The sequence below is a fragment of the Lepisosteus oculatus genome, chromosome 15 (genome assembly GCF_040954835.1).
Source record: "Lepisosteus oculatus isolate fLepOcu1 chromosome 15, fLepOcu1.hap2, whole genome shotgun sequence".
In the NCBI taxonomy this organism is placed as follows: Eukaryota; Metazoa; Chordata; class Actinopteri; order Semionotiformes; family Lepisosteidae; genus Lepisosteus; species Lepisosteus oculatus.
Genome location: NC_090710.1, coordinates 32,098,790 through 32,125,748, shown reverse-complemented (window position 1 = coordinate 32,125,748; position 26,959 = coordinate 32,098,790). Strand labels below are relative to the sequence as shown.

The following is a 26,959-nucleotide window of genomic DNA, read 5'->3' as shown; positions in this document are numbered from 1 at the left end:
CTGCCGAGTAACACATCTTAGTGGCTGTATCTCTTGATAAAACATCCCTGCATCTGGTGTTCTACGTGCTTTGTAGCGAAATTCAAATTTATTTTTTTTACACGTTCACACTGCCCGCAGTGCTCTGCCATAAGCCGGGGAAGCTCTTTCCCCTCCTCACAGACTTGAACGTCTAAGCAAAGAGAGTATATAAAATCCACGGGCAATAAGAAACTAACTGTTTTTGCTTTGACTTTCCACTCCTGGTCCCATCCCTGCATCACGGAATCATCTGTTCGCCTCCTCACCCTTTGAATCTTGTGTGTGTTACTACTGTAAGACCACTTCTCTGCACATCACCTGTAGGTCCTGGACTGAGTTCCATGCATCATGTTAAGTAACCCCTTTGTTAACCAGAAACACAGGGGAGCTCCTGCAAGAGGGGGTCCCGTCCATAACAGGCAGAGTCCCCTACTGAGGCCTGTGGGTTGATACCACCTGAACCTGGACACTGTTAGCACTTTCCAAACCTGCAAAATTTCACAGTGCATCGCTGATCGCAGAAACCACCCTTGAGCTCGTCACCACTTGTGAAGGGATTCAAGGGGATAAAATGAGGCTCCCTGATTTATTAAGTACTAATTGTTGTTGCGAATACCCTCCCTTCCTTCCAGGCAAGGTAACTGGCATGCTTTGCTGAGTGTCAGCTTTTATCAGCTGGCAGATTCATGGCTAAATCCCCTGCCGTGTACGTAATATTGTTGAAAAGTCGCAAAGTTGTTCCCACCAGTTGAAAATTGCCCCTCACGTCTACAGGGTTTTGTTGTTTTTTCACCCCTAATGGTCCAGTGATTAATGGCTGGCAGAGAGAGGCCGAAAATAAGTCTGGCACGAAGCGCCGGCTCGGGATGTGCTCATGAGATGACACAGGATGGATGATTGAGATAGCAGGCAGCCGCGGAGGGCGGAGAGGGGGGAGCGGTGGGGCTATTTCTGGAACTGAAATTCATCGGCACGCCCAAGCAGTCTTCTTGATCAGTGCAAACCAAGAGAGGCCCCACTCACACCAGTGAGTGTCAGGAAAGCATTGCCGCACTCCAATAACTGGCCGTGCCATGGGACCCTTTAAAAACCATTAGGCACATGGCGTCCTTCACACAAAACAAGTCCCCTTCTTTAGAGCGGTCAGTCATGTGATCTGGCAACAGTATCTGCGACATTCTCAGAAAGATCTATGGCATGCATAGGTCCACCGCCAGCCAGTCAGTTGGGTACAGTTTGGGGATATTTATAATATTTGTAGATGTTACAATGCAGATCAAGATGATGAAATCTGGAATTTGTGAGTAAGGGAAAGAAACTGTTATCATGGGAAATATAATTTCACGTATAGATTGGGAAGAGCTGTGAAGGATGCCATAATATGAAACTAGAAATGTTTCAGTTTAAAAAATGGCCAACAACTGTTTTCTTACTCAATTTGTTACAGCACCTTCTATTAGGAAAGCATACAGTACCAATACAGTCTGTACAGAAAGTATAATCACAAAAGGGTTAGAGAAAACTAAATAAAAAAAATAAAAATAAACTGTAATCATACAATTGCATGCTTTGAAGAACACGCTGAGCTGTAACTGGTCGAGTCCATAACAATTGTTGGCTATGAGGGAATGAGAGTTAAAGAGAAGTGGAGTGGGACAAGACAGATCTAGAATCAGTAAAGACAGGATCGCATTCAGTGTTAATTAAGCACATCTGGAAGCACAGAAAAAGTTTCATCCCATGAGTGCATAAATCAAAGTTTAGAAAGCAGAGTATCAAATGGTTTCATAAATCAATTCAATATAAATACAAGGACAAAAAATAAATTATTTTAAAAGCGGCAGATCCAGATAAAGAAAATAAATATAAAGAAGTCTGATACAGAATTATTGTTGGTGTAACAACAGCAAAAGAACAGTAAAAGACCAATTAAAATGTTAGGAAAATAATGCAAAACATTTTGGAAATGAATAATAATGGAAAAAGGCTGAAATTGTGAAAGGAAAAGGGCTGATGCATTTCGTGAATATTTCACTTCAGAGTATACTGAGGAAGAGCTACTGCACATGCCTCTGAATAAACACGGAAAACGTTCTGTATTAAATTGTATTGACAATTGACAGAAGTGTTACAAGTGTGGGGCACTGCAGATAAACAAATCTCCAGGGACAGATGGGATTCTACCAATCCCACCGAAGGGAACAGATGTTATCTGTTCAAAAATCTCTTCCAGCAGTCGCTCAAAATTAGTGTAATTTCTGGGATCACATGCATCCAAAAGAGAGTGACAAAACTGAAGCAGGCAAGTACAGAGCTGTGCATTTCACTTCTATCACACGTGAGAGAGTGTAAACGATAGTAAAGGTTATAAGGATCAGCAGTATGGTAGTTGGGACAGAACGTTTTTTAGATTTCTAATTCCAAAAATATATGCTGTAATAAATTCACTTTAGTAAGAGACTGTCTGTTTAATTCTTAGAGTTCGATATTAAGTCCTTTGGACATGGAGATATACTGTATTTGATTACGTGTCTGAATATCACCAGTGCACACAAATTGCAGTCAGCACATGTTCTGCCAAAGCTACTTTTTTCTTTCTCATTATCATTTGCTTGCAAAATTAGTGGAATGAGTTGCTATAATTTCAGTCCAAATCCACTAGTTGAGAGATGAATAATAATTTTATATTCCTCAACCACTTGTTTTGGAAATGACTCATAATCTAGGGAAAAAAATAAACATCTAAATCAATCATTCTCCTTTTACTTATTTATTATGTGTTTTATTCTCTCACTCTGAACAATCAGAAGAAATCCAACAGCTTCTTCCTGAAGCGTGATGTGATGTGACTATCAGTTACAAATTCCTTTACACAAATTCCTTTTTACACACACAAAAAGTTACATGATTAAAACATTTACATATTTATGTAACACTTTAAATCATTAAAATCTGAAAAGCACAAGCATTTCACCACATAACTCTGGGCACATTGCCATTTTAATTGAATGAATTATCATCATATGGAGAGAGTTACATCTTATATATTTTAATCACTCATGTTTTGATTAATGTTGCCAACAAGCATCCTAAAAGACCATCACTGATTTCTTTAGAGATTTTTCTTAAGTGATGGGGCTCGATATGTCTTTTGGTATTATAGTTTATGGAGAGATAATTTGTGAACTCAAAGTTTCAAAATTAGAAATCCAAAATTTCCAAAGTCAGGCTTCTTTTGGGTTAACTAAGTGGTTGTGTTTGATTGGAGATGATGTAAATGTAGTGCCTAGATTATTTTAAAGTCACAGTATAATTCTCAATTAGTCCTTTGTTTTTTTTTTAAACATCACCTTGAATTCCATGATCTTCCCTTGTGTGTTGTCGGTCCCTTTACATCCTATATGAATGTACAGAACTTGCCTACAGAGACTATTGCTTGTTTAAACATACACACAGTATAACACAGCTTTCCAAACATGATTTTGAATTAGTGCCACTTTGTGTGGTGGTTTAAGCCACTAGTAAAAAGGTTAGAACAATTCAGTGTTTTCAGTGGAGTTCAATAATAAACCTCGGACATGACAAATGTGCAAACCCTTCACCTTAATGCCACTCTTGGGGTCTGTAGACATAAGTTATGTTTGTTATTTTTCATTTTTTGCTTTCTGAACTTAAGCGCACAAGCAGCTATTTTTGGTTAAAAAGTATTTAAATAAAACATGATTTCACTGGGGCAGGCAGTTCTTTTTTGTTTTGTTTTGGCTTGTATGGAAATGCTGTTAAAAAAAGAAAGAACTGACGATTCTGGCAATGATCTGGACATTCTGAAAACCCACGGGGGTCGTTCTGTTTCCCACTGGGAGCTGCTGCAGGGGTGCAGGGGGAGCCAGGGTGGGGTGAAGGGAAGTCCCAGGTCCGAGACCTGTGCGGAGATGAGAGGAAGTGTGTGAGATCAGGATCTAATCCTCCTCCCGAACTCCCGTTAGAAACTCCACTGATATCTCTTATCTAACCATGTACTTCCTCGATGACGGAAAGATTTTTATAAATTATATTTTGCATTCATTTCCACATTGATCTCAATCCCTGCTTTTGAAGCTCAATCCTGAACCGAGTCTCGCCTGAAAATAAGGTGAACAGCAGATAGGGGAACAGGGGTGATGTTTTCCAAACGTTGCTCGGAAAATATTCCTATACAGTAGCACAGCAAATCCACGCAGCTAAAAACAAAATGACTAGAAGGAAAATTGAAATCGATATTTCTAGTGTCTGTAAGTAAATAAACAGAATGATGCCCTAAATGTCATCAAGCAGTGCAAAGAGAGGGGAAATCAAGGAGAAAGCAGGAGTGGAAATGCCATAAATCAGGAGGATTTTAGAATCTGATGACAAACCTAATTCCTGTCTGAAAAGAGCAGAGCAATCCCTTCCAACTGTCATCGAAGCCCTCCTATAAACATCACAGCTGTCACCCAAGCCTCCCTGGACTGTGAAGGGCATGCCATCACGCTGCTCATCAGCTGTTCCAGTGGCCAGGTCTGGGGGGCTCACGAATTCCTGTTTGCATTTTGTCACATCCTGAGCTGGGCCATCTGTTCAAGGGCATTGCTCTTGTAAAATCACTGTATCCTGCTTTCGCTCCAGAAAAACAGGTTGCGAAAAGCTTGGTGTGGAACGACTCGGCGGGGGCAATGGGGATCTGCCCAGCAGTCGTGTGAGGCCATCCCTCTGCGCCGTGTCGAAGGTGTCAAAGGCGGGGGCGCTGAAAGACAGCGCTCTTTCAAAGAAAACAGAACTGCCTTTATGAGATGAATGTGTGCCTCTGTGACACAAGTGTATTAAAAACAAACCATAAGCAGTTTTGGGTAACAAGTGAAATTCAGGTCCTCTTCCCTTAAATATCTTATCCTTCACCCTTATATTGTATAAATCTTGAAATATCCTCATATCCTTAGAAGTACAGATGCACAGAAACAAATGTAACATGTCTTTCTGAAAGAAATGGAAACATGGACCCTACTGTACTTTCTTAAATCATAACTGTATCTAGCATATCTAACTGAATATTTCAGGTGAATATATTTCAATATTTCAACCGAAAAACAGCATCAACTGCATGCTTTGATGTCATGCAGCATCTACAATACTTGAAACATCATTGTGCAGAGAAAAAACAACTTACGTTAAAAATGATATTTCATTATGTTTGTTGTCATTATGCAAGTGTGTTTTGGTAAAATAGGATTCTATTATTCTGAAAACATGCACAGTCACATGTATGTGGAGCAATATCACCCTCTAACTTGCCAGCAGCCATATCACCTGCAACTCACAGCTGGCAGCACACTGAAGCTCAGCAGGTGTGAGCCTGGTCAGTACCAGGATGAGAGACCTCCTGGAAAAAACTAGGGTTACTGCTGGGAGAGGTGTTAGTGGGGCCAGCAGGGGGTGCTCACCCTGTGGTCCATGTGGGTCCTAATGCCCTAGTATAGAGACAGGGACACTATACTGTAAACAGGCGCTGTCCTTCGGATGAGACGTAAAACCGAGGTCCTGACTCTCTGTGGTCATTAAAAATCCCAGGGCGTTTCTTGAAAAGAGTAGGGGTGTAACCCCGGCGTCCTGGCCAAATTTCCCATTGCTCTTTATCAATCATGGCCTCCTAACAATCCCCCTCTATAAATTGGCTTAATTACTCTGCTCTCCTCCCCCCTGAGAGCTGGTGTGTGGGGAGTGTTCTGGCGCACTATGGCTGCATCCAGGTGGAGCTGCACACTGGTGGTGGTGGAGGGGATCCCCATTACCTGTAAAGCGCTTTGAGTGGAGGGTCCAGAAAAGCACAATATAAGTGTAAGCAATTATTATTATTATTATTATTATTATTATATTTATTAGACTCCTAGATTTAGGATGGGATGTACAGTATGTGCAACAAAAAGAAAAAATCTCTTCAATTTGAGATCCCAGAGAATTAGTATCCACACATCATAAATAAATTGTGAATGTCACTGGGCTTATTTCCTGAGTAATTAAATAAATGTGCACAGAGCAATGCCTGTGTTGTGTGTGCACCATATGTAGGGTAAGCACATATGTTTATATATGTTTGTTTAAATGGACATTAAACAATATCCTGATCTCTCAATAAAGAAGTCAGAGGGTTCAGATTTCAGTTTATTAAGCTGCAGATGAATGTATGTAGAGTGAAATAATTCACAAACAGCAGAGAGCTGTTTTCACTTTGAACACTCAAAAAACTTGGCTGCAGAAATACCTTAAGAAAAATGCCTTCCAAATGACCTGTTGCTGCTGCACTCAATAAATGATTTTACTCAGACGTGAGCTGACTTTTGAGCTTCATTTTAGAGGAGAGCTTTGTTTCCAAAGACATTTGAGTTTTAAAGCTTGCTATGGAAACAGCACCATGCATTTAATTTGAGAATTTATAACTCCTGCAGTTATTACCAATTATCTGAACTATACTGAGTGGCATTAAAACCAAAACAAATGAGTATTGTAACCGATGGCATTTACTGAATTTTTAATGCCTTGCAGCACATTTCCATTACATTATCGTAAAAGGAAAACAAACGTTTGGGTGTGGAACAAAATGTTCTTTACTGGCAAAGTTTACTTTTGGTGAAGCTTTTTCAGTTATATTCAGGATTTGTGCTGTGTGTCTGTAATGTTGTAAGCAACAAAAGTTAAGACATTGCGGTTGTAGTCAGGATACACATTTGATGGTTAATGTTCAGATGAATATTGCTTTTGCCCTGCTTTTACAAAGAATATGTGCTCTCCCAGATCTTATGAGCTTAAGAAGGAATAGATAAACCATCTACGAAAGCGTACAGTAATTAAGTGAGATGGGAGATGCCATCCTTGTAAAACCATGAAATGCACAGGCTCAGTCTAAGCAAACCAAAGTGAATCTACAATTCATAGTAGGGTCTTCACATCAATTCATAGCTGGTTTTTGGATCAAAAGCAGTTAAAACACACATGCGCAAAACAAAACTGTGACTTATTCATTTGAGCAGTTGCATATAGAAGTGGATCTCAGCTGCAAGTGAATGTACAGAAATCATTTCACAGTGAATGTGGGTCTTGTGTAAGTTACATCTTTGGATAAAGGTACAAACAGCTGGCAGCATTAATTACTCAGTGTCTCTAACGATGCTGTGCACCAGGTGTGGTGAGTGGTATTGCTGCTTCACAGCTCTGGGCCCAGGTCTGCACAAGACTGGAGTTTTAAACAAGTGTGTTTGAGGCGATTTCCTCACCCAGTCCACTCAGGTCCATACATTGCCCATTGTCCACGTGTGTCCACGTGTGACAGACTGTCGTCCCATTCAGGTTATAGTCTTCCCCATGTTTCTGGGATAAGCAGCCTAAAGCTCCAACACTTACAGTACCAGGAATAAGAATCTCATGTAACAAACTGAATATAATCACTCCAAGACTTCAAAATATAATATGAGTTACCGCTACAGGAGATGAGGTTATTGAATTAAAAACTCCCATCTTGTGATCACACAAAGACTGTTATCTGCATCCACTGCTGTTCTTTTGTGAAACTCAATCCAAAATGTTCCAGTCTTTAAGCCTTTCACTCAACACACTGTCTTCAAATTATGCTAATGGACGCAGTAATCCCCCACACCAATGAAAACACCAGTAAAGGCGTTTCTACAAGTACGTCCACAAATGGTTTTCATTCATCGCAATTTTGCTCCTGTGTGGAGGTGATCACAACAGGCAGTAGCTGGTATTTAGTAGACTACGCTGTAGACAGAGTCTGGCAGACAACATTACAACAAATCTACTGGCAGAGGCAGTGTCCTTGGATGTGATCTCTCTTTACAGACTATTGCCAGAAGAAAGAGGCTCCTGTGAGGCCTCACAGTTTCCTCCTTACATTCTGCTATGCACGGTGCTTGATTGACAAGCAATGTAACCCTTCTGCCATTGCAGTTCTGTCAAATATTAATTGCTTAACGCTCATTATGTTACTTTTCAGGAACTATTCCACTATGTCGATTTTAAAAAAATAAAGCTATGAAAAGTAAAAGCAAGACACAGAGGACACAGTCTATATCAGGACAGTTTGAGAAAACTGCTTTGAGCTTTAAAAAAATCATTTTGACATGATGGCTTTCAAAGGCATTATATAAAACAAACATGGAATTATGAATGTTAAAATGAGTTAAATTCGTTATTTCAGACATGTCAGCTTTTCATAAATTAAATTCTGCGTGACAGAAAATAAGTGCGTTTATGCAGAATTAGTGGAGGGGAGTCCCTATCACCTGTGAAGCGCTATATAAGTGTAAGGAATTGTTGAATTGTTGTTGCTGTTGTTGTTCTGGCCACCTGCAAGAACTTGTTTCTCACTCTTATTGTCTCTTAGAATTACAAAGTGGGGAATTAATTCCCATTGAAACCAAGAATGCATGTGGTTACATTTCACAGGACTGACTTTTTTAATCTCGCGAATATACATTCTGAATATTCTAAATGAGCTATTAGCTGTCTTTGTGCATTGTAACATAACATCCTTGAATTACATTCTTCACCTTTATGTAGTAACATATACAGCATTGTATATGATCCAGTATATGTAAATATTGTTCTTTGTGGGCCAACAAAGATGTACATATCTATTATATACTCTGTATTGGGTTTTATTCAGATCTACAAAGGAAAAAAGAAAAAGTCTTTTACAGAGTAGTCGGAAATCTTCACAGTCTCACACACTCCCTGTTCAAAATCAGTCCAAACGACAGCACTTAAAAAAGCACAAGAGAATGTCCTTTTCTGTCTTTTCTGCTAAAGCACTTAAAGGGAGCGGAAAGAAAACTGATAAAAAAAATACAGAAACATAAACACATTTTGCTTTCAAACCTATTGCTGTTATGTAGTGAATAGTTTAGTATAAGAAAGCGCTACGCACTCCGCGAAATCTAAACGGACCTGTGTATAAGACAGGGCTTGGCAGATCTGGTACAGAAACCTCTTTATCCTATTTATTGCTACACATGTTCAATTTTCCATCCCCCTTTTTAACAGCAGTGCTCGTTACAGGCAGGTATAACTCTTCGAACCACTGCTAGTGCTTTTTAATACGTTCAAAGCGGAATGTGCATCGAGTTAAAGTGGTCCAATTAAAACGTTCCTTGCGTTAGGTCCCCTTGCAGCCGTAAATCTAACTTGACATTGCCTTTTGCAACAGGTGGTAGAGATTATTGACCCTCCAATTGCAATAAGGAGCTGAAAGGGAGCGGGGGGAGGGGGAGACAGCCTATCGGCCTATTTGTTCTTCTAGCACATACGAACTTGAACTTCATATCACTCCTATATTAAGACACGCAGTTGACTTTATTTTTGGTGCCCTCCTTGTGCTGTCACAACCGTTACTGCTAAAAATTGATGTTTTACATGCACTGTGTAATTTATGGAAGATGAATGCGGCGCTATTGGCAAGCGAGATAAATCAGCTGTGGGAATGTCTGACCGTGCTGCTGTGGTTTGATTGTTTTCTTTCTTTCTTCTCCCGACTATAAATATCTGCAGATTTCCCATTAGTCTGGAGCGAGTTTCAGTTGCAACCCCTATTCGTCCTTCCTCACCTGCTACGCAAATTGAAAACAAGCATGGAGACTGGGGGCTGTTTTTTTTTTGTTTTTGAAGTCAGTTTTTGTTTCATATGTTTCAATAAGCACTCCCCCCCTCCAGGAGCCCCAGTCCCGGAATGACATTGTAAGCAGCAGGGGTTACCCGATACCCCCCTGATGCGCGTTCAATAGGCTGTACAGACCCAGAAATTGCTTTCGCACACAACGCCGGAGGAAACAAACGTAAATGGAGATGGCGGCTTTTGTGCTGTAAAGGAAGTTTTAAACGATTAAAAAAATAATTTGGTTTACACCAAAATCCTTCATCGGGTGTTTCGAGAGCCAGTTGACATTTCTTTCTAAATCCGAAAGCTGGAAGAGGACCTTTGTCCTAAACATCCTGAATTTCATTAGCTGTATGCACGCAGATGGAGCTACTGTACCTTACGTTTACGCAGTTGTGCATCAGCGAGTCTGCGTAGAGAGGACTGATAGCTCAAGGAGTGAGGGCCGGTAGCTCAGACGGACCTCGGCAGAGGAAACTAGCTGTGATTACACAGTGATCTGGAAGTGCGGCAATGTCATTGTTCAGCTCCTCTCTTTCATTTACGTCCCTAGTATGTGAAAGGTCCTGTTTCCGCTGCAGCCAAACGACGGTCAGGGGTGAGAAAGCTTAGTAGTTTTATCAACTCGGAAATAGAAAGCCATTTTTCCGGGCAGTTGAACGGGTAATTACTAGGGCTTTGAATAAAGGTCAAAGGCATTATTTTTTCCTGTAGCTGGCTGGGCTTTTTTCGTTGCAGGGCTGGTAGTATGAGGAGGAATGTGGTGCTATTTTTTATGCTGGCATTCAGGCACGCACGCAGCATATTTATTATAGCCAGGGAGGTCTAGTGGTGGCTCAGTAAACCGGGAATCCCAAGTGTGGAATCTCCACAGGCGTGACAAGTTGGACGGTCACGTTTGTTATAAACTAACGGATGCGCATAAGCTTGTAGTTACAGTAAGACATTTCTGACAAGCATTATATAAATGATTCATTCGATGCATGTGTAGCCCACATATTTTTCGGGAGTCTTCATCCGACGGATTACTGGTGTATTTAAAATGGCGTGAATTATGGTTGTTTCCACTGTCTAATGACGTTTTACAAATTCCTCTGAACGAGGTAACAGCGTAACAAAGTCAAGCGTGGGGAACGCAGGAGCAAATTCTGTTCGAGACACGGCTTGTTAATCTGTCACTCCAGGAGAACATGCCAGATGAAATTCAAGTTTATTTTTTGTTCGCCCGCCTAACCTTGTTATCCACAGTGTGCCATTTGAGCTTGCCAGAGCTCACCTTGTATTGTTTAGCCCAGTGTAAATGATCTGAACTGTACCGGAGGACCAGTTTAAACGGAGAATTGTTTTATACTGAAACTGTATGATATCCCCTGTAACCATCAGTACCACAGAGAAGGGCAAAATTGGTTATTTCAGCACCTAGAGAGTTAACCCTAATCACATTCTAAAGAGGTTTGCAATAATAATGATCACTGAACGCAACATTAATGAAGCTCGAAGAGCTACTCTGCAATCAGCAATGCAGTGAACCCCAGGGGCTCGCTTCCTGGCTAGTCTTGGGGGTGCGGATCCGGTCCCTTGTGAGGATGCACACAGAGTGCTGGCATGGAGGCCTCGTCCTTTCCCATCCCATCTCCCACCTTCCTCCGGCCCTCCTGGCCTGCGCTGGCAGTGATGACAGGCTCGGGAATCAGCTGCCAAATGTTTTCCATTCCCATGTGACCAGCCTGCTCTCGGAGCGCAGAAGATACCAGCCCTGCGGTCCGCGGCACTAAACTGGAAACAACCCCCTTTTGCCACACAAAAGAATTTCAGGAGGCAGGTGAGGGCGTCTGCAGCTCCAGTCGGACTTCACTGGCACTGGAAAACGCAGGCTGAAATTGAGCACCGCAGAGGGCTTCAGCACTGGCGTGCTCGCTTAAAAGCAGAAAAAACGGCATCGGTACAAGTATGCTCCTGCAAGACCCAGGTGGCAAGCTGCATTTAAAAAGGACCCTTAAATAGTGTGCATCTGACATGAATGATCACGCTTTCATGTACTCAGATCCATCCACCCATTCTCTGTCCACTTCCTCCAGCCCAGGGTCAGGGTGAGTCGGCAAGCAGCAGGCCCAAGGCAGGGAGCACCTGCTAACACTACTCACCCCTGTGCCACTGCGCCACCCATGATCTGCACCCTGCTGCTCATAGCCGAGAGCTGCATATCCATACAGTCAATTCCAAAAGTCCCCATAAGGACCTAATTTTACTGTGAGGTGCTGCTGTTGAGTTCCGTCTGAAGGTATTTGTTGAACATTAATTGAGAAAATATTGTACATCAAACAGCTGTGCCTACTTTTCCGCACATACCTTTATATTTTCTTCCTGAATACCAACTCATTTTTTTTTCAAATTTGTTTTCAAAATAATTGCTGTGTTGTCCAGGTATTTACTTCTTACAAAAATACAGTATATCTTACTGACTTAAAAACAAAGAGACAAAGAGGGTTTATATTTAAAACAAATCTATGTTTGTTTGTTTTTACACTGACATGCTGTGGTTTATAACGGTGTTTGTTACATAAGGTGAAAGTGTAAAACTTTGCTTCCCTAAGCGGATCTAATGACAAATCACCTTAATGGTGTTTGAAGGGCCTGACCAAAAAGCCTAAGATTAATTCATCTTAGTGTGATCTGCCGCCATACAAAACATAAAAACAGTGTGAATAGTTTGGAATTGGGAGTTTAATACAGAACATTACAGAACCTGAATATTACACTAGCCTAGCTTGAGTAGGTAGCTGCATCAGCATGCATAGGCTGCAAAGGAAGAAGCTCCACAGCCAAAACATTGTGTCTCTTTTCTTTTCCTTTCAGCAGGGAATAAACCTCTACACCTGTTCCTTTACACTACACCAGCAAAACAGACTTTGTTTAAACATACCCCTTAGCAAAAGCTCAAGGACACCACATGCACGATCACTTGAAGCTGCATGTTGACACTTTGCAGCCAATCCTAACTGGGTGTTTTTAATTGATTTGTCAGCCACGCTTTCAACAGCCGTCTGCAGTAACCTGCCGATCACGCCTCCCCAACTGCAGGGTCAGACTCGAGATGTGTTTCCTCTCCGCTGCGGGTGGGTCTTATTGTTTAGAAACATGTTTCTAGACACTGTCACTGACCTCAGCCCTTACTGGGTCGTTACTGTAACAGAACCAGGTTCAATGATGGCAAGCTCGAACTGGGCGTTTTCACATGCAGCAATTCTGCAACGGACTTCCTGCGCGCCGCACAATCCTTATTTCAAACACAGGTTGCAGATGTGCGATATCCTCTTTGTGTTTCCATTTTAGGGGCTACAAGGCTCTGCAGCTACAGTACAGCTATCCCTGAAATTCACAAGAGCTGGTAGAAGATCATCTGCACAATCCCTTTGAAACAGCCAGCACCAGTTATCTGATTGAAAGCCTGTTTGAACTGCAATGTGAATGTTTTTCCAACTCAAGTGAAAAATTAGCCCGGGCTTTTCCTCTTGTAGACACATTTAACACCTGTTTGGCTGTATCCCGGCACAGGGGGTTCCCACACACATCTGCAGACCATTCGCAGGAGAGCTAAACCTCTTTTCAAGTGCAAATTTCCTCAGCAGCATGATTCCACAGGGCTGAAATGCAGACCCCTTTGCTGAGAGAGAAGGTCATTGCTGCTCACTGGCGAAACAGTGAAGTTCTTCAGAAGTCCACTGTGCCAGGACACTGGCTGCATTTGTGTAAACCTGATAATCCTCAGTGTCTGTGCAAGACCCAGGTGGAAATTACCCTCCTGCTCACCAGGTATCCTTCATGCAAGGGCTGAGTTGTTTCAACAGTTTATATTACTTCCACCTGTTTCTGGGGCATTGCACTAAAATATCTTTTTTTTTCTCTCCTTTCCAATAAAAATCACATGCAGTTATTTCTTCCTGAAATATTAACTGGTCAGTGTTGTTTCTTTCACACAGAGATGAGGAGAAGCTTTGAATCAAGTACCAATTTAACCTACAGGCCCCTTCTCCCCTTTGGAATGGAAAACAACATGAACCTTGAGAGGTTTTTACACTCGTGTACAGTGCAGTTACTGAGAGATAAGCAAGATCATTCATGCCTTTATCTTTTATTTGACCAATACTACTTTTATAGGCATTGCCAATTTAATATATTCTTAGATGCTTAGAATTGAGTATTACCTGACTGAAGAGTGCTTGCCTGGGCTGTCAAATGCATGTATGGAGGTATAATGGAGGGACATAGGTTTAAGATTATTCAGTATTTAGGGAAATTCATGCCAAGAGGGCAAACATACCCATAAGAAAGGATCTGAATGTTATCCTTGCTTCCCATCAGTCAAAGAGGCTATCTTATTCAGGTGGGGAGCTGCTTCAGCATGCGCAGGCTGCAAAGGAACAAGTAACAGGCTGAAAAGGAAAGAGAGAAAACACGTTTTGGCTGTGGAGCCTTCTTCAGGGGAGGCTATCTTTTTGCTTATTAAGTGATATTATGTTATGTGCCAAAAGGGTCTAAATATTATAACAGACTGAAGGAATATATGTTGCTTAACGATATTGTGAGAATAAGCTGTTCAAAACAATTTTGAGCTTACAAGCTCAAGCATAAAATCAAAATAAACACAAGAGGGCAACAGTTTACCAGAAATCTGATGACAGAAGGTCACATTAAACCAGAAAAAGAGAACAGTGAAAGGGATCAAGTGTGTAGCAAAAGGCATTTTCGCATGTTCTTCCATTCCAATTACAGTAACTCCTGAAAATAACTTTGCACGCCACTCAAGAAAGCATACATGGATGTGTGTAAAGATTGTGGAATTCTAGCTGAATGAGTGTATCATTGTTTAGAATCTGACCATCCATACAAAATATTTACAATACATTCATAAATAAGTATGTGGCTATTTTGTTAAAAATGATGTTAACTTTGGTCTGTGTGTTGAGAGGACAGCTGTGTAATTGATGTGTCATGTACGAACTGTCCATCGGCTCTCCCTACCAGAGTTTCACATGGAAGAGTAGAACAAATATTATAGCACCTAGTTAAGTGATATTCAGATATACTGTACCACTGAGTGTCTTGCTGCCTCTAATGTGTCAGAAATCCGCCTGTTCAAGGCCTGATTATCTAGTCTCAGAGGGAGGTCTATTCTTGAAAAGAATCTTTTGCACATGTATGTCAAATGAAAGCATCAGTGTTTCTTCCGTCATTTCAGTTGCAAGCAAACTACTTGAAAATGTTTTACTCACCCATGAAAAAATAAACATGTTGGGATTAGTGCATTATGAGCAGAGTTCAGTGAGTCACAAACACATTGTGTATTTCCACTAAATCTGTCTCTGCACAGAAGAAATATAATATTTCTAAAAGACATAACAGGCACATGCTCATGTTTTTCTCGAAGAATATTTGATCTCTTCTTTAGCAAAAAGATTATCAAGAGTGTAACACAAAGACTTTTAAACTGTAAAGAAAATCGTTGGTTTCTTGCACAGGTGCTGTGATCGTCTTAAGTTGATCATTTTGTGCATCAGCCTGTGTGCTTTGCCATAATTCTTTTTGAAGAAATGATTGCCATTTTATCACAACTACAAACTCAAAGGACTGTCCACACTTCTGGTAAACAAAAACAAAAAATAATGCATGTATTCTGTAATCTGTATATATGTCACTATGTACTGTATTTCACATTGCCCTGCTGTACTTAATTATTTAATTGGGGGGGGGATCAGTTTTCTTTCTCATTCCCATGATCCATTTCTGCACTGTAAATAGAAACATTTCAAATGCAGAAATGATCCTGCATTTAAAAGAGGGCAAATATTGAATCTGAAAGATAATTTTAATTTTAAAACACGTACGGTTTTATTATGTTAAATAACTTTGTATTGTTCATAACATTTACACATATACAGTATATGATGTCGGGTGATGGTGGATTTTAGTTTCTGCGCTGATGATAGTTGTAAGATGTACAGTAACTGAAAACGTTTACTCTGGCACTTTACAGCGATTCACTTGCCTTTTCACAGCTCAAGACTCTCTTTTTACAGTGTGACATGTACATTTGTCATACTTTACATATCCAGTTTGAAAGCAGCTATCGAGGATTAGAATGAATTAGAATTTTTTGAAGATAAATGCTGAGGTTAAAAATCAGCTATTGCCCGACCAGCAGATATTTTCTAACCTTAAAGAACAGAAATCATATAGTCAGATCAGTGATTAATTTTAAAACGTTCCCCCAAAGGCACATGTGTGCATTTGATCATTGTGACAGGATTTTGAATTCAACCAAAGGCACAGATCTGACATCCACAGCTTGAAAAATGCAACTTTGTGAGTAAAAAAAAGCTAAAAGGAATCCCTCTTATACAGTATCCTAATTCATGCCTTTTAAAGTGGATGATGTTTTTCCAGGCTGGAAGATATCTTCCTTATGCTGTGCATTACTAGACAGTGCCTTACGTTTTTTATTTCAGTTTCTTATTTGAAACTAGTTGAAAAGCAAACCATTATTCAGATCAAAGAAACACATAAAGGAATTATAATGTTTATTGAACTTTTTCGTGCTTTGCACTTCTATTTACAGGTTCACAAGTAGGCCTGTTATTGAATACCCCTGCATTTTTTGTTTCAGTTCTCTTTCTCTCCCTCTCCATTTTTAGCATCCTATATATCTCTTACTGGCCTCTGGGGTCGATATAATTGTATTATTGCTAGGCACATAAATACAGTTATCTACAACACATCAAAACATACTTTAATAATTCTTTTTCTTATTATTTTGTATTTGCACACAATTCATAGCATTTGTTTCTTTCACCAAGATATATTTTAAACTAATCAGCAATGCATACGGTGAAGGCAGTTCTGACCGATGCAGGACAATGTCTGTTGTGAATTAGTCACAGCACCGCATGTTCAAGAGGTGATACAGAACATTTCAGAGTACATCTCCGATAATCCCTTTGGCGTGCTCCTGAACGTTCACATCCTCCTTGTTCAGTGTTGTGATACTCTTCAGCTGAATTTTCCAAGATATTGCTGCACTTTCCACTCTTAGCAGAATGTGTATTTCCATTTTCTGGGGATTTTAAATCACTTTTTCAAATTGTGGCTCTAGGCTATTTTCAGTCTTCAGTTTCCCAGAATACCTCCTCAGACACATGTCTTTCCTCAAGCTCTGCAGCAGAGACCCTTGTCCGTCTGCGTTTACTGCTCCAGGGCTTCTTGAAGGCAAGTGCCAGCCTCTTCGCCCTTGGCAGCGAAGCTGGTCAGATAGTGTTTCAGACAGGGGTCTGTGACCCCAGACAAAGTCGGCTTTAACGGGTTTCCTCTTCCTCTATTGCACCAACACTGCTGTCCACTTTCCCACAGGCTACTTGAAATCCCTTCTTCTTTGCAAACCCGTTGAAGTGCAGGGTGTGATTTTGCCTTAAGTCCTTCTCAGTCAGGCAGGTGGGTGAAAGTACAAACTGACGTGGACCACTGACGAACACAGCAACTATTCAACTATTGGACACCTTTTTTCTTAACAAAGAGTTCAAGTTCAACAACATCCCTTCTTTTTGTTCGTTTACGCGTGAGAGTTCTGTCAAGGTCTCTCCTCCTGTCGAGGCAAGCCGTCGTGTCCAAGAACGCATCGCCTGCCTCTACGACATGCCTCCGTCCTTCGGCTGAAAGGGCAATGCAAGAACGTGGGAAATGCAAACCGAGCGAGTCAGGCCGGTGAGGGTGGTTCCCCGTCTACACCATGTGCACCGACATCTGTGAAGATGGCCCTGGCATGGCGCCGTACTGGCGGCTGTCGCAGGTGTTGGCGGTCTGCTGTGCGCCGGAGGGGTTGGCGATCATGTGCATCCCCTCCATCCCGTTGGCCAGGTACTGCCGGTCTCCGAAGGGCCCGCTGGGGGAGGACGAGCACAGCAAGCTGCCCTGCGAGGCGGTCAGTTTCTCTGGGCTGGCGGCCAGCCTGGGGGACGCGGGGAAATTGTATCCGTAAAGGTTGTATGGATTGTGAAGGGAGAAGGCGTTGTAAGATCCCTGTTGCATGTGACCCCCACTGAACATGTGGGAGGAGGAGGAGCTGGAAGCCGAACCTCCTGCTTGCATGACGTACTGCAGCTGTGAGGGGGGGAAGGAGCCGAGCTGGCCACTGTAGGTGTCCATCTTGTTGTTGCTGGGCAGAGACGCCGGGCTGGCCTGCATCCCGGCGATTAAAGACGAAGTCCTCTGGGGCATGAAGGACTCGGAGGGCTGGCTGGCAGGGGTGCTCCCGGCCTGCAGCCTCCCGTACGAGCCCTCCCCCAGGCCCGGGTAGCTCTGCAGGGCCGCCATGTTGCTCCTGGCGCAGGCCGGGTACTCAGAGAGATTGAGGTTGCACAGCTGGTTCTCCCGGCAGCCCACGTTGAAGGTGTTGGGCGCCAGGTGGAAGGTGGGGGGTGAGCAGGAAGGGGAGAGGAGGTGGGAGGAGGCCGAGGGGGACGGGGTGCCCGTGCTGGATGTGGTTGGAGATGTGCCCGTGCTTCCTCCTGCGAAGCAAACAGACGCATTTTGGGGGCGATTAGTTCCTGCTGTTCTTGCCATTTAAAATCACTGAAAACAGCCCCGCAGCCAGTGCTGATGCTGAATACACAGCAGTGTGCTGCTACGGTGGACAGGGGAGCCGCTGCCCTTTAGGCCCGAATTCCAGAAATATGAGTGAGGCGACCCATTGGATTCAAGGCCATCATGAAGGGATCTGTACCCCAGCACTGAAGGGCAGTGACAAACAGCCACCGAGTGCAACCTGACAGAGAGACACCCGTAGAAGGCTCCACAGCTGAAACGCTGTGTTTCTGTTCTTCTCTTTCCAGCATGGAACAAACCCTAGCTTGTTCGTTTGCAGCCTACGCATGCTGACGCAGCTCCCTGCCTGAACTACTTCAGCCTACCTCTCCTGCAACCCACCATGCCTTCCGCTAAATCTCTTTCTTGATCTCTTCGTCGTTCCTTCTCTTCCTCCCTGGGCCACCTGCCCCCCTCTCTCACCGAGCCGTCTCTGCACAGCGATCTGTTCCAAGACCAGGCTTTCTAACCGCCTCCTATTCCTCTACAGACGTCATTGTGTTATCATTCCTAAAGCAAGGCGTTTTACTGCAACTGTCAAACCTGGGTCCCTCTTTAAAGGGGACAACAGCAGTGACCTACAGTACCTGGGATCTGAGCCTTTTCAAACCAAGCCCTACCCGCTTCCCTACACTGCTGTCTCAGTATACAGACCAGCACGATGCCAGAGGTTTCAAAGGTACCCTAATTAGTTTTGGAGCGATAATGACCATGGTGTTTGACTCCTGTAAGCACAATTCTATATTAGGAAATTATCATTTCACATTACATATTTCATTAAGCTTTCAGGAGTGGTAACCCTCTGCTCCAGCTCTCTATCTGATTCATTTGAAGAACAGAATACAAGTCAGAGGGGGTTAAATTAGAGGAGGCTCATCTAGCCCATTTCATGGTCTGAGGATCTTTTCCAGCTGTTTCTTGAAAGAAACCGAGCTATCGACTTCAACCACATGGCTGGGTAGTTTGTTCCAGACATCCACAACCCTTTGGGTAAAGAAATGCCTCCTGTTCTTAGTTTTAATTAGACTTCCACATATTTTCCACTAATCTACCAGTAGGTTTCAGTTACCAAAGAATAAAATTAATTATACGTAATACTGATTTGCGTTTTTCCTCAGAGGCGTATGTTTTTGAAATTTGAGCAACTGTTTAGAAATAAAGAATTAAACTATTAGTACGGCATGAAACATAAGACATGGATCATGTTCAGTGTTCCTCTGCTATGAAAACAAATCTTTACATCTTTTCCAAAAACGCAATATTTTTTTCTCTAGCATTTATAAAAAATCTTGGATCCGTTTCATGTTCAATATGTCAAGCTTTTTGGAATGATGTTGTAGCTGTGGGAAATCAATCACATATTTTTATTAATGAGAATTTGGCTAGGGTTCATTTTGTTGTTCAAAACCCTTCCTAATTAAATAATTCAGGACACTCTTGGCTTGCCCTGTCTTCACACCATGTGTGTTCAATAATAACTCTATGCTGTGTTTTTGCCATAAGTTGGATATTATGGTGACGTAATGCAAAAAATCCTAAGGTTCTTCTGTATCGTTCATATACGAAAAGAGGGCTTTAGACACATGAGAGATTAGTCAGTTAGGCCACGAGTTCAAAGCTCATAAGTGCATAAAGTAAAAAAGATTAATTAAAATGTAGTCTGTTCAAATTAATTAACAATGAGCAGATGTCTGCTGGACAGAGCAGGAGATTTCTGAGAATTATACGAACACTGCCAGCAGTGCAAGAGTGGTACATCTTCAGGTTGTTAGAAAAGCAAAGCAGGGAGACCGTGGCTTAGTGTTTTCTCACTCATGTGTACTAGGGAAAATAAGCACTACATAATGTCAGGTTAAACCCAGCTGTGCGTTTTCATGGAGAACATGAAGGAGAAAACTTTGCATTAACTCGAAAGAGACTGTTGATGTTCCAAACACAATAAAATCAGCTACAAACGTGGATGTGTCCCAAAGTATCAGATTAAATGATAGCTTGCATCCACCTTTTTGAAGATGAGCCTAAACGGCAGACTCTTTTTGCCTTTCGGTGCTCAAGAGAAACACACTTGACTGTAGGGAAGGACAAGCACGGTTTGGAACTCCAGGGATGTACTGCAATCAGGCAGAATCTGTGGTTCTCTCAGTCATCAGAAAAACATCAAGAACATTTCTGTCATATCACTCTCAGGCTAATGTCAGCAGAGACAACACATAGGACTTAATTTTATATTTGTTCTAAAGGTGTAACTGTTTTAGACCTCAAAAAAGATTTAAATATGACTGTGCAACCTTGCTGGAGTACAAAAAAAATATTAGTTATTTATTGTGGTTCAGGAAAATAGCTGCTTCAGCATGCATAATCTATAGAGGAACAAGTTAAGGTTTATTCCATGCTGAAAAGAGAAGAGAGAAAACACAACATTTCGGCTGTGGAGCCTTCTTCGGGTGTGAGAAAGACAGGGCAGACGTCACAGATTAAATAGCACAGGAGAACAAAAGCTGGAAATGTGGAGGAGGAGGGAGAGGGGAGAGGCAGAGAGGCCACTCAGGAAGTTATTTATTGGTTCACTTTAAGCCATTATGAACATATTAATTAGGCTTTATTAATTTATTAGGGAATTGGAAATCAGGGGGCTCACCCATATTTACATTAAAGGTTTTTCATACAAGCCTTTGTACGATATAATACTACAGCACTGCCTTTCCTGGAGAGCATCAGAGGAGACCGACTCTGAACGAGCCTGCTGTCAGGCTGGCTGTCAAGCTCCATATCAGTCCGTGGCCCCACACACCTTGCTGTTTTTGCATGGTGGTAAAGTCCTCGAATGTGAGGGTCCGCACCGGTGGTCTCCAGAAAGCGTATGTTTCCATTATGGCCTCCAGACCGGTTCTGTGAGACAGAAAAAGAGGGAGGAAAGTCAGAGGCAGAGCAATCCAGAAGGGAACCATTAAAGGACCAAGTTTACTGTACATATAAATCTCCCTGACATTCCATTTCCAAACAGTTCCCCAGTCCCCATCCTACTCCATACTGATTTATATACCTTCCCAGTCGGGTTTCTGTAAAAGAACGAAAATTGTTTTATCATTGTTTTTTTATAAGTTATAATTCTTCTGCTATTTGACATTAGTTTGTACAAATACTAGCCGACAAGGATGGTACACTGCTTGGCCTATGAATGCAAGTAGAGAACAAATGAAACTATGAAAGGGGCTAATATTTACCAAGAATATGGTTTTTAACCAATAACGAAACTGAATCCTTCTACAGCACAAAATGCTTGTAAAGTCAGTAAAATATAAGCTCCTTTCATGACAACAAATGCAAATCCTGAAACAACACTGGACAGAGCCTGGTATAGCTGTCTTCATCACCTGGGGATCCTCCGAGATCCGGTGATGTCTTTTCTCAAGATACCTTTGATCACAACATGTGCGAGATTCCATTCATGGTGAGAGCTTGTTTCTCCATCTTGTCTCTCCCCCAGGGAATGAGCAGCATGCAGAACTCAGAATCTGTACAGAATCCCGTTCTGAAACGCTGAGGTGTACTGCGATCGAAGCTGAGCGCTGCGCTTGTAATTTACTGTAAGGCCTGTTCCAGTCTGGTACACAAGTACAGCTGAGAGGGAGCTCCAACCTTTCACAAAGCAGTCCTCCACTTGTATGAAGATGTATCCTTCTGGATCATCCATGCTGAGCCTCCACTGCCAACTCGGGTCCAGAAGTATTAAACCTCAAGGCTGCACAGCTAAAACACCCTGACATGTTTATGCCAACGCGGGTATCAAGGATTGTCTACTACAATGGCATTACTTCAAGCACAGGCGCTTTTCAAGGTTGGGCTGCGTATTCAGATGTGCCGTTTCTGATTAGACTTCAGAGAAATCCAGGGAGACCTGCAGTGTCTCCCAAGCTAAACAACACAGGAGAACACGGTGCTCCTTCACTTTGACTTGAACTGGAATCCTCCCTGAGGAAAAACATCAACACAGTCCTTGGGAACAGCTGGCAGCCTTGCACCGTGGAGATTTTCTATACATGTAGCTGCTAACGGATGAATATATTGTTTTACTTCAGTCTAAAAGATTTATGTTAACCAAATATTTAAAGAGTTGTGTACTGGCACAGAGATCCAATTATCGGATCCTGTTTAAAGTCAGTAGGATATTTGTGAAATTGTACAGTAGAATAAATTTTAAAAATGCTCATCTAAAATGTGGAAATAAAATATTTGTGAATTTAGTACTGTACATCATCTTGCTGTAAATCACAGTGCTATACCAGCCAAGCTTCAGCCTGTGCTGCAGGGGAACTGCCTTTCTGAGGCTAAATTACATTAAATAAACTTGTCCTTCAATTATGGTTGCAAAGGAATTTAAAAATGAGTCAATGCATTTTGGTTGGGGAAATAATACAGTGATTTTAACCTTTATTATGTAATCCTTACATTACACATTTTGAGCAGGGAGCTGCAAACTTTCTGTCTTTTTTACTGGATTTTTATCCACATAGGCTCACATCTTTTCATCTTTAGTTTTCTTTTCAATAAAATTTTAATAATAGTTCATAAATCAGCCCCTCTATTGTTTGAAAAATGAAAAAAGATGTCTCAAATATCTGTGTTGATAATGTATTCCAGATGGCTGTACTTTCATGTGCTGTGGGTAAGTTTCACCATTTCCCTTGTTACATGATCATTCTGAGGCGAACCCTCCAATGTAACAGACAGGAAAGATCAGCTGGAGCCTCTGCTGTGCAGGAGAAAGATCACAAATCTACAGCACTGTCGTGTCATGGTGTGATGCTCACTGTACAGGACTTCCAGCACCTAGGCAAATGTGTGATGCGTAGAAGCCTCATCGATATGAAAAACTGCCGGCCACAAAGATGATTTGCACACATCATAACGTCTTCCGTCTCCTTTCATACACCTCCGAAAAACTCATCTGCTCAGAGTCTCATCTGTAAGTTGTCAGCAAGTACTGCCTCACACCTGCTGAGGGCCTTTTTCGTTCTACTGTGCTATTGCTTCACCACTATAAAAATTACAAAGATCCTCAACAGCTTTGCATTGTATCCTTCAATCTGCAAACAATGCAACCTACTGATATCAGAGAGTGACCTTCTCTGAACTCCTTCATTCCAGACTCCAAACCTTCTTCTTTAGAAGGACCTTTGCTTAACTGGTTCTGTTCTTCACCCCTCTGCTCCTACTGCATTCAGTATCCCCTGTCTACTGTCTCCTCTCATTGTGTATCTTCATTGTGCATATCTTGTGTATTTTTTTGTTTTTGTTGTTGTCATTCTGTATATCGCTTTGAAAATCCACCTTTAAAGGCACTATATAAAATAAAGTTTATTATTACTGTATCTTTATGCACAACATAACTCACTGTAATTCTGTCATTTAAATTGTTTTTCCTTGTGTTTTGGTAAATACCATGAGCCAAATAAATAAGCAATCATACAAGTAGCACTATTCAGATATCAGAATAGATAAATTATGTGTCCAGTACCTGTTTCTCCCTGAGTCTCTGAACCCTTTAGCAAAAGGGTTTCTGTCGATTTTTAGCCGGGTAATCTGAAAAGAGGAAGAAAACTTTCTGAAAGGGGTTTAAAGCTTCATGCACCAATTTTCTCTTTCAAACAAATTCTCATCGTAATACATCAGTTTGAAAAATGGACTCAGTGATACCATTAACAACCTAGATTAAGGGTTGCAAATTCCATTCTAAATTCTTTTCACAAAAACCTCCAGATCTAGTCCACAGCCCTCACAGGAGTGCAATACCAGAGCTGAAGCACAAACTGGTTCTGGAGAAATGTAAATCACTTGAGCAGCAGAAACAGTTGTTCGGGCAGTGCCACATTCTAATAGGATTTTAGGCTGAAAGTTAGTGTTCCATAAAATGCAATTCAAATCCATATTATATACATATCGAGACAGAACTGTAGAAAAAGAACTTGAGAGACTTTTGTCTTTTGCAAGGAGATTTTGCAAGGAGGCAGTCACTTTGCTTTGGAGAGACTTGGCCAGTAAGGTCACTCAGTTATGGGAGGAGGGGAATTGCTTCATCCGAAACCAGCATTTCTTTACCAGTGTGCCTTCACTCCTTAACCGCTGTGCCGCAGAATTCCAGAAGTGTGACATACGAGGGTAATTAAAACGAACACGTTTGATATTTTGTATATATATATGAGTTCTGCGTAGTGTCCAAAGTGTTGTAGCACACCTCCAGTGAATACACACGAGACAAAGGCCACACTCTTAAGACTGTTCACGTGGGAGCAGCGTGTGGTGTAAATAAAGTTTTTCAAGATTGAAGGATATAAAATACAGAAACACAAAACGGCTGAGAGCAGCAGAGCAAGAGTCTCTGTGTCTCGCAGTCACCAGTTCCTGCCGGGAGTGTGGCTGGGCACACTGAAATCAGCTGGTTCAGAGTATTCATCATAATGTGCTTGGGCCTGGGATGTGTGTGTATCACAGGGCATGTTGGGAGAAGGGGGCGGTGTGCTGTATTGATGTACAGTAAGTGTGCCATGGGATTAAAAAAGGTTATGAAACACTGTCCTCGACATGTCATTTGCTTGTCATGGACTTGCGGTGACTGAGGCCTTCTCTGTCGCTGCTCCAGTGTTGTGGAATGACCTTCCTCAGACTTTACGAGAGACAACTTCTATAAATCTGAACTTAAAACATACCTTGTACCAAGGTCTATGTCTGATTGCCTACAGTCAATTGGTAACAACCTGTATGCTTTTGTTTTTTTCCACTTACTCTCATTGTACTTTTCTTTTGTTCATGGTGTACAGCTTCCCTGGGTTTGGAAAGGCGCTTTAGAAATAAAGGTTATTATTAATGTGAAGTTATTAAGTGAGAAACACCAAGGCTGAGCCCAGAGGTGTCCAGCAAGGAGGCCGCAGCTCAGCGAGACACACCTGTGCACCCCCAGTGCTAGCTGCTGAGCTGGCAGGAAGTCACAAGGGGCTGGTGTCTAAGCTGATTAACAAAGGGCTGTTCAGAACGGGTTGGGCAGAGAAGTAAAAGTAAATAGCAATTCCAAATTCTCACACAAAGAAGACAACATGTCATAAAATAACCACCTAATATAAAAATATAGCTCAGAAAAAGCTGCGAGGTCCAGCAATTTAATCTGTGCAAACTATATTTTCAAGTGAAAAAGAAATACGACCCAAGAATCTGAACTCCGCATACAGTCAGTAAACAAAACTCTCAGAAATTACAGGAGAGCATTTATATTTTAGTTGGCTGACACTTTTTAACTTACATTTGCACCCATTTTGTACAGTTGCATATTTTACTGGTAAAATTCAGCACCCTGCTGAAGAGTACAACAGCATTGCCTTCACTGGGCTTTTGAACCTGCAAATTACCAGCTGGAAGTACAGAACTCCCATCAGTTGTGGTCCTTCACAACTGGCTCACAATAACTACACCCACTACCCTACAGGAAGAAATATACAAACCAGGTGATTAACAAGTGATCACAATTTGAAAATGTAACGTATACCTACACTGTACGTATATGTAATCCCTGTTATTATGGCAGGGGGCTTCTCACCTTGGAATTATTTATCTCGGTATCCACTAAGTTTCTTTCCTTTTTTTTAAGCGCTGGACATGCTTTTTCGCTATAACCTTCTGAAGGGAAATTCCAGGCTCAGGCTTTCGATCTTAGGGATTCAATGTCCTCCATCGTAAAAGCAGGAAATGAGGCTGTAAATCCTCCCTCATTTAAATCCCGGCTAACGGGGATGTGGGCTCATGCTCACCTCTGGACAGCCTCGTCTCTGTCTCAGACCATGACAAACGAGCTCTCATTTCCTATTTTGTATAAGTGAGGGCAAAGTGTGCTTTCCAGAAATAAAACTCACTTCATACTCAAGCGTTTTAAGCTCCAAGTGATAAATGGGTGCTCAGCAGGACATTCAGGGTTTTTTTTTTTTTGGGGGGGGGGGGTTTATTTAAAATAGGCCCTGTTAAACAATCATCAAATTATTTATGACTTTATGTTCTACTACATAGCAAGTCATCATGGAGAACGGTGTCAGGACGAGAGCCAGCAGGACGGTGATCTGAAAGTTGTGTAGCCTGTGGACAGGTCAAGGAGACGAGAGGAATTTTCAGCCAGAAACAAATGAGGAGGAACTCTGGAACTACAGAAGTCATTCAGGGCCTTTATCTCAGATGCCGACCCCTGGAGCCGGAGCCATCTTCGTGCAGCACTGGAGAAGAAGGACAGGCCGGCGAGGCTCTCGAGGACAGCCGGGGCTGGCCTGTGGGATCGCTCAGCTCATAGGAACCTAACGAACATGGCCCTCCCTGGCGCGCGACTCTTCCTGTGCACCCCACCGTTGGCAACGCTGCTGCCCGCCTGCTCTCACCTGCTGATTCTGATAGGCCGTCACGGTCGTGAACACCGTCTCGGGGAAGCTGAAGGTCTTCACCCCCTCTCCAGTGGGGACGGGCTTGGTGGGGGACAGGTCACTGCTGAAGTCCTTGCGGATCACGTGCACACGGGGCTGGTACTTGTGCATGGAGTGAAGGATGATCTGCAAGGAATAAGCCGATTATCGAGAGCGAGCCCTCACCCGGGTG

General features: G+C 42.1%; 1 protein-coding gene across 1 annotated transcript in view; it reads right to left on the bottom strand.

Annotated features, from left to right (window-relative positions):
• Positions 1-16,261: 16,261 nt before the first annotated feature.
• tbx15 (T-box transcription factor 15) overlaps positions 16,262-26,959 on the bottom strand; it is a 36,574-nt gene continuing 25,876 nt past the window's right edge. The window contains exons 5-8 of the mRNA XM_006639213.3: positions 26,746-26,913; positions 23,853-23,917; positions 21,126-21,223; positions 16,262-18,258 (exon numbers count right to left, since the gene is read on the bottom strand). Of these exons, the coding sequence (XP_006639276.2) occupies positions 17,474-18,258; positions 21,126-21,223; positions 23,853-23,917; positions 26,746-26,913 (1,116 nt within the window). The 3' untranslated portion in view covers positions 16,262-17,473. The remainder of the gene's footprint in view (positions 18,259-21,125; positions 21,224-23,852; positions 23,918-26,745; positions 26,914-26,959) is intronic.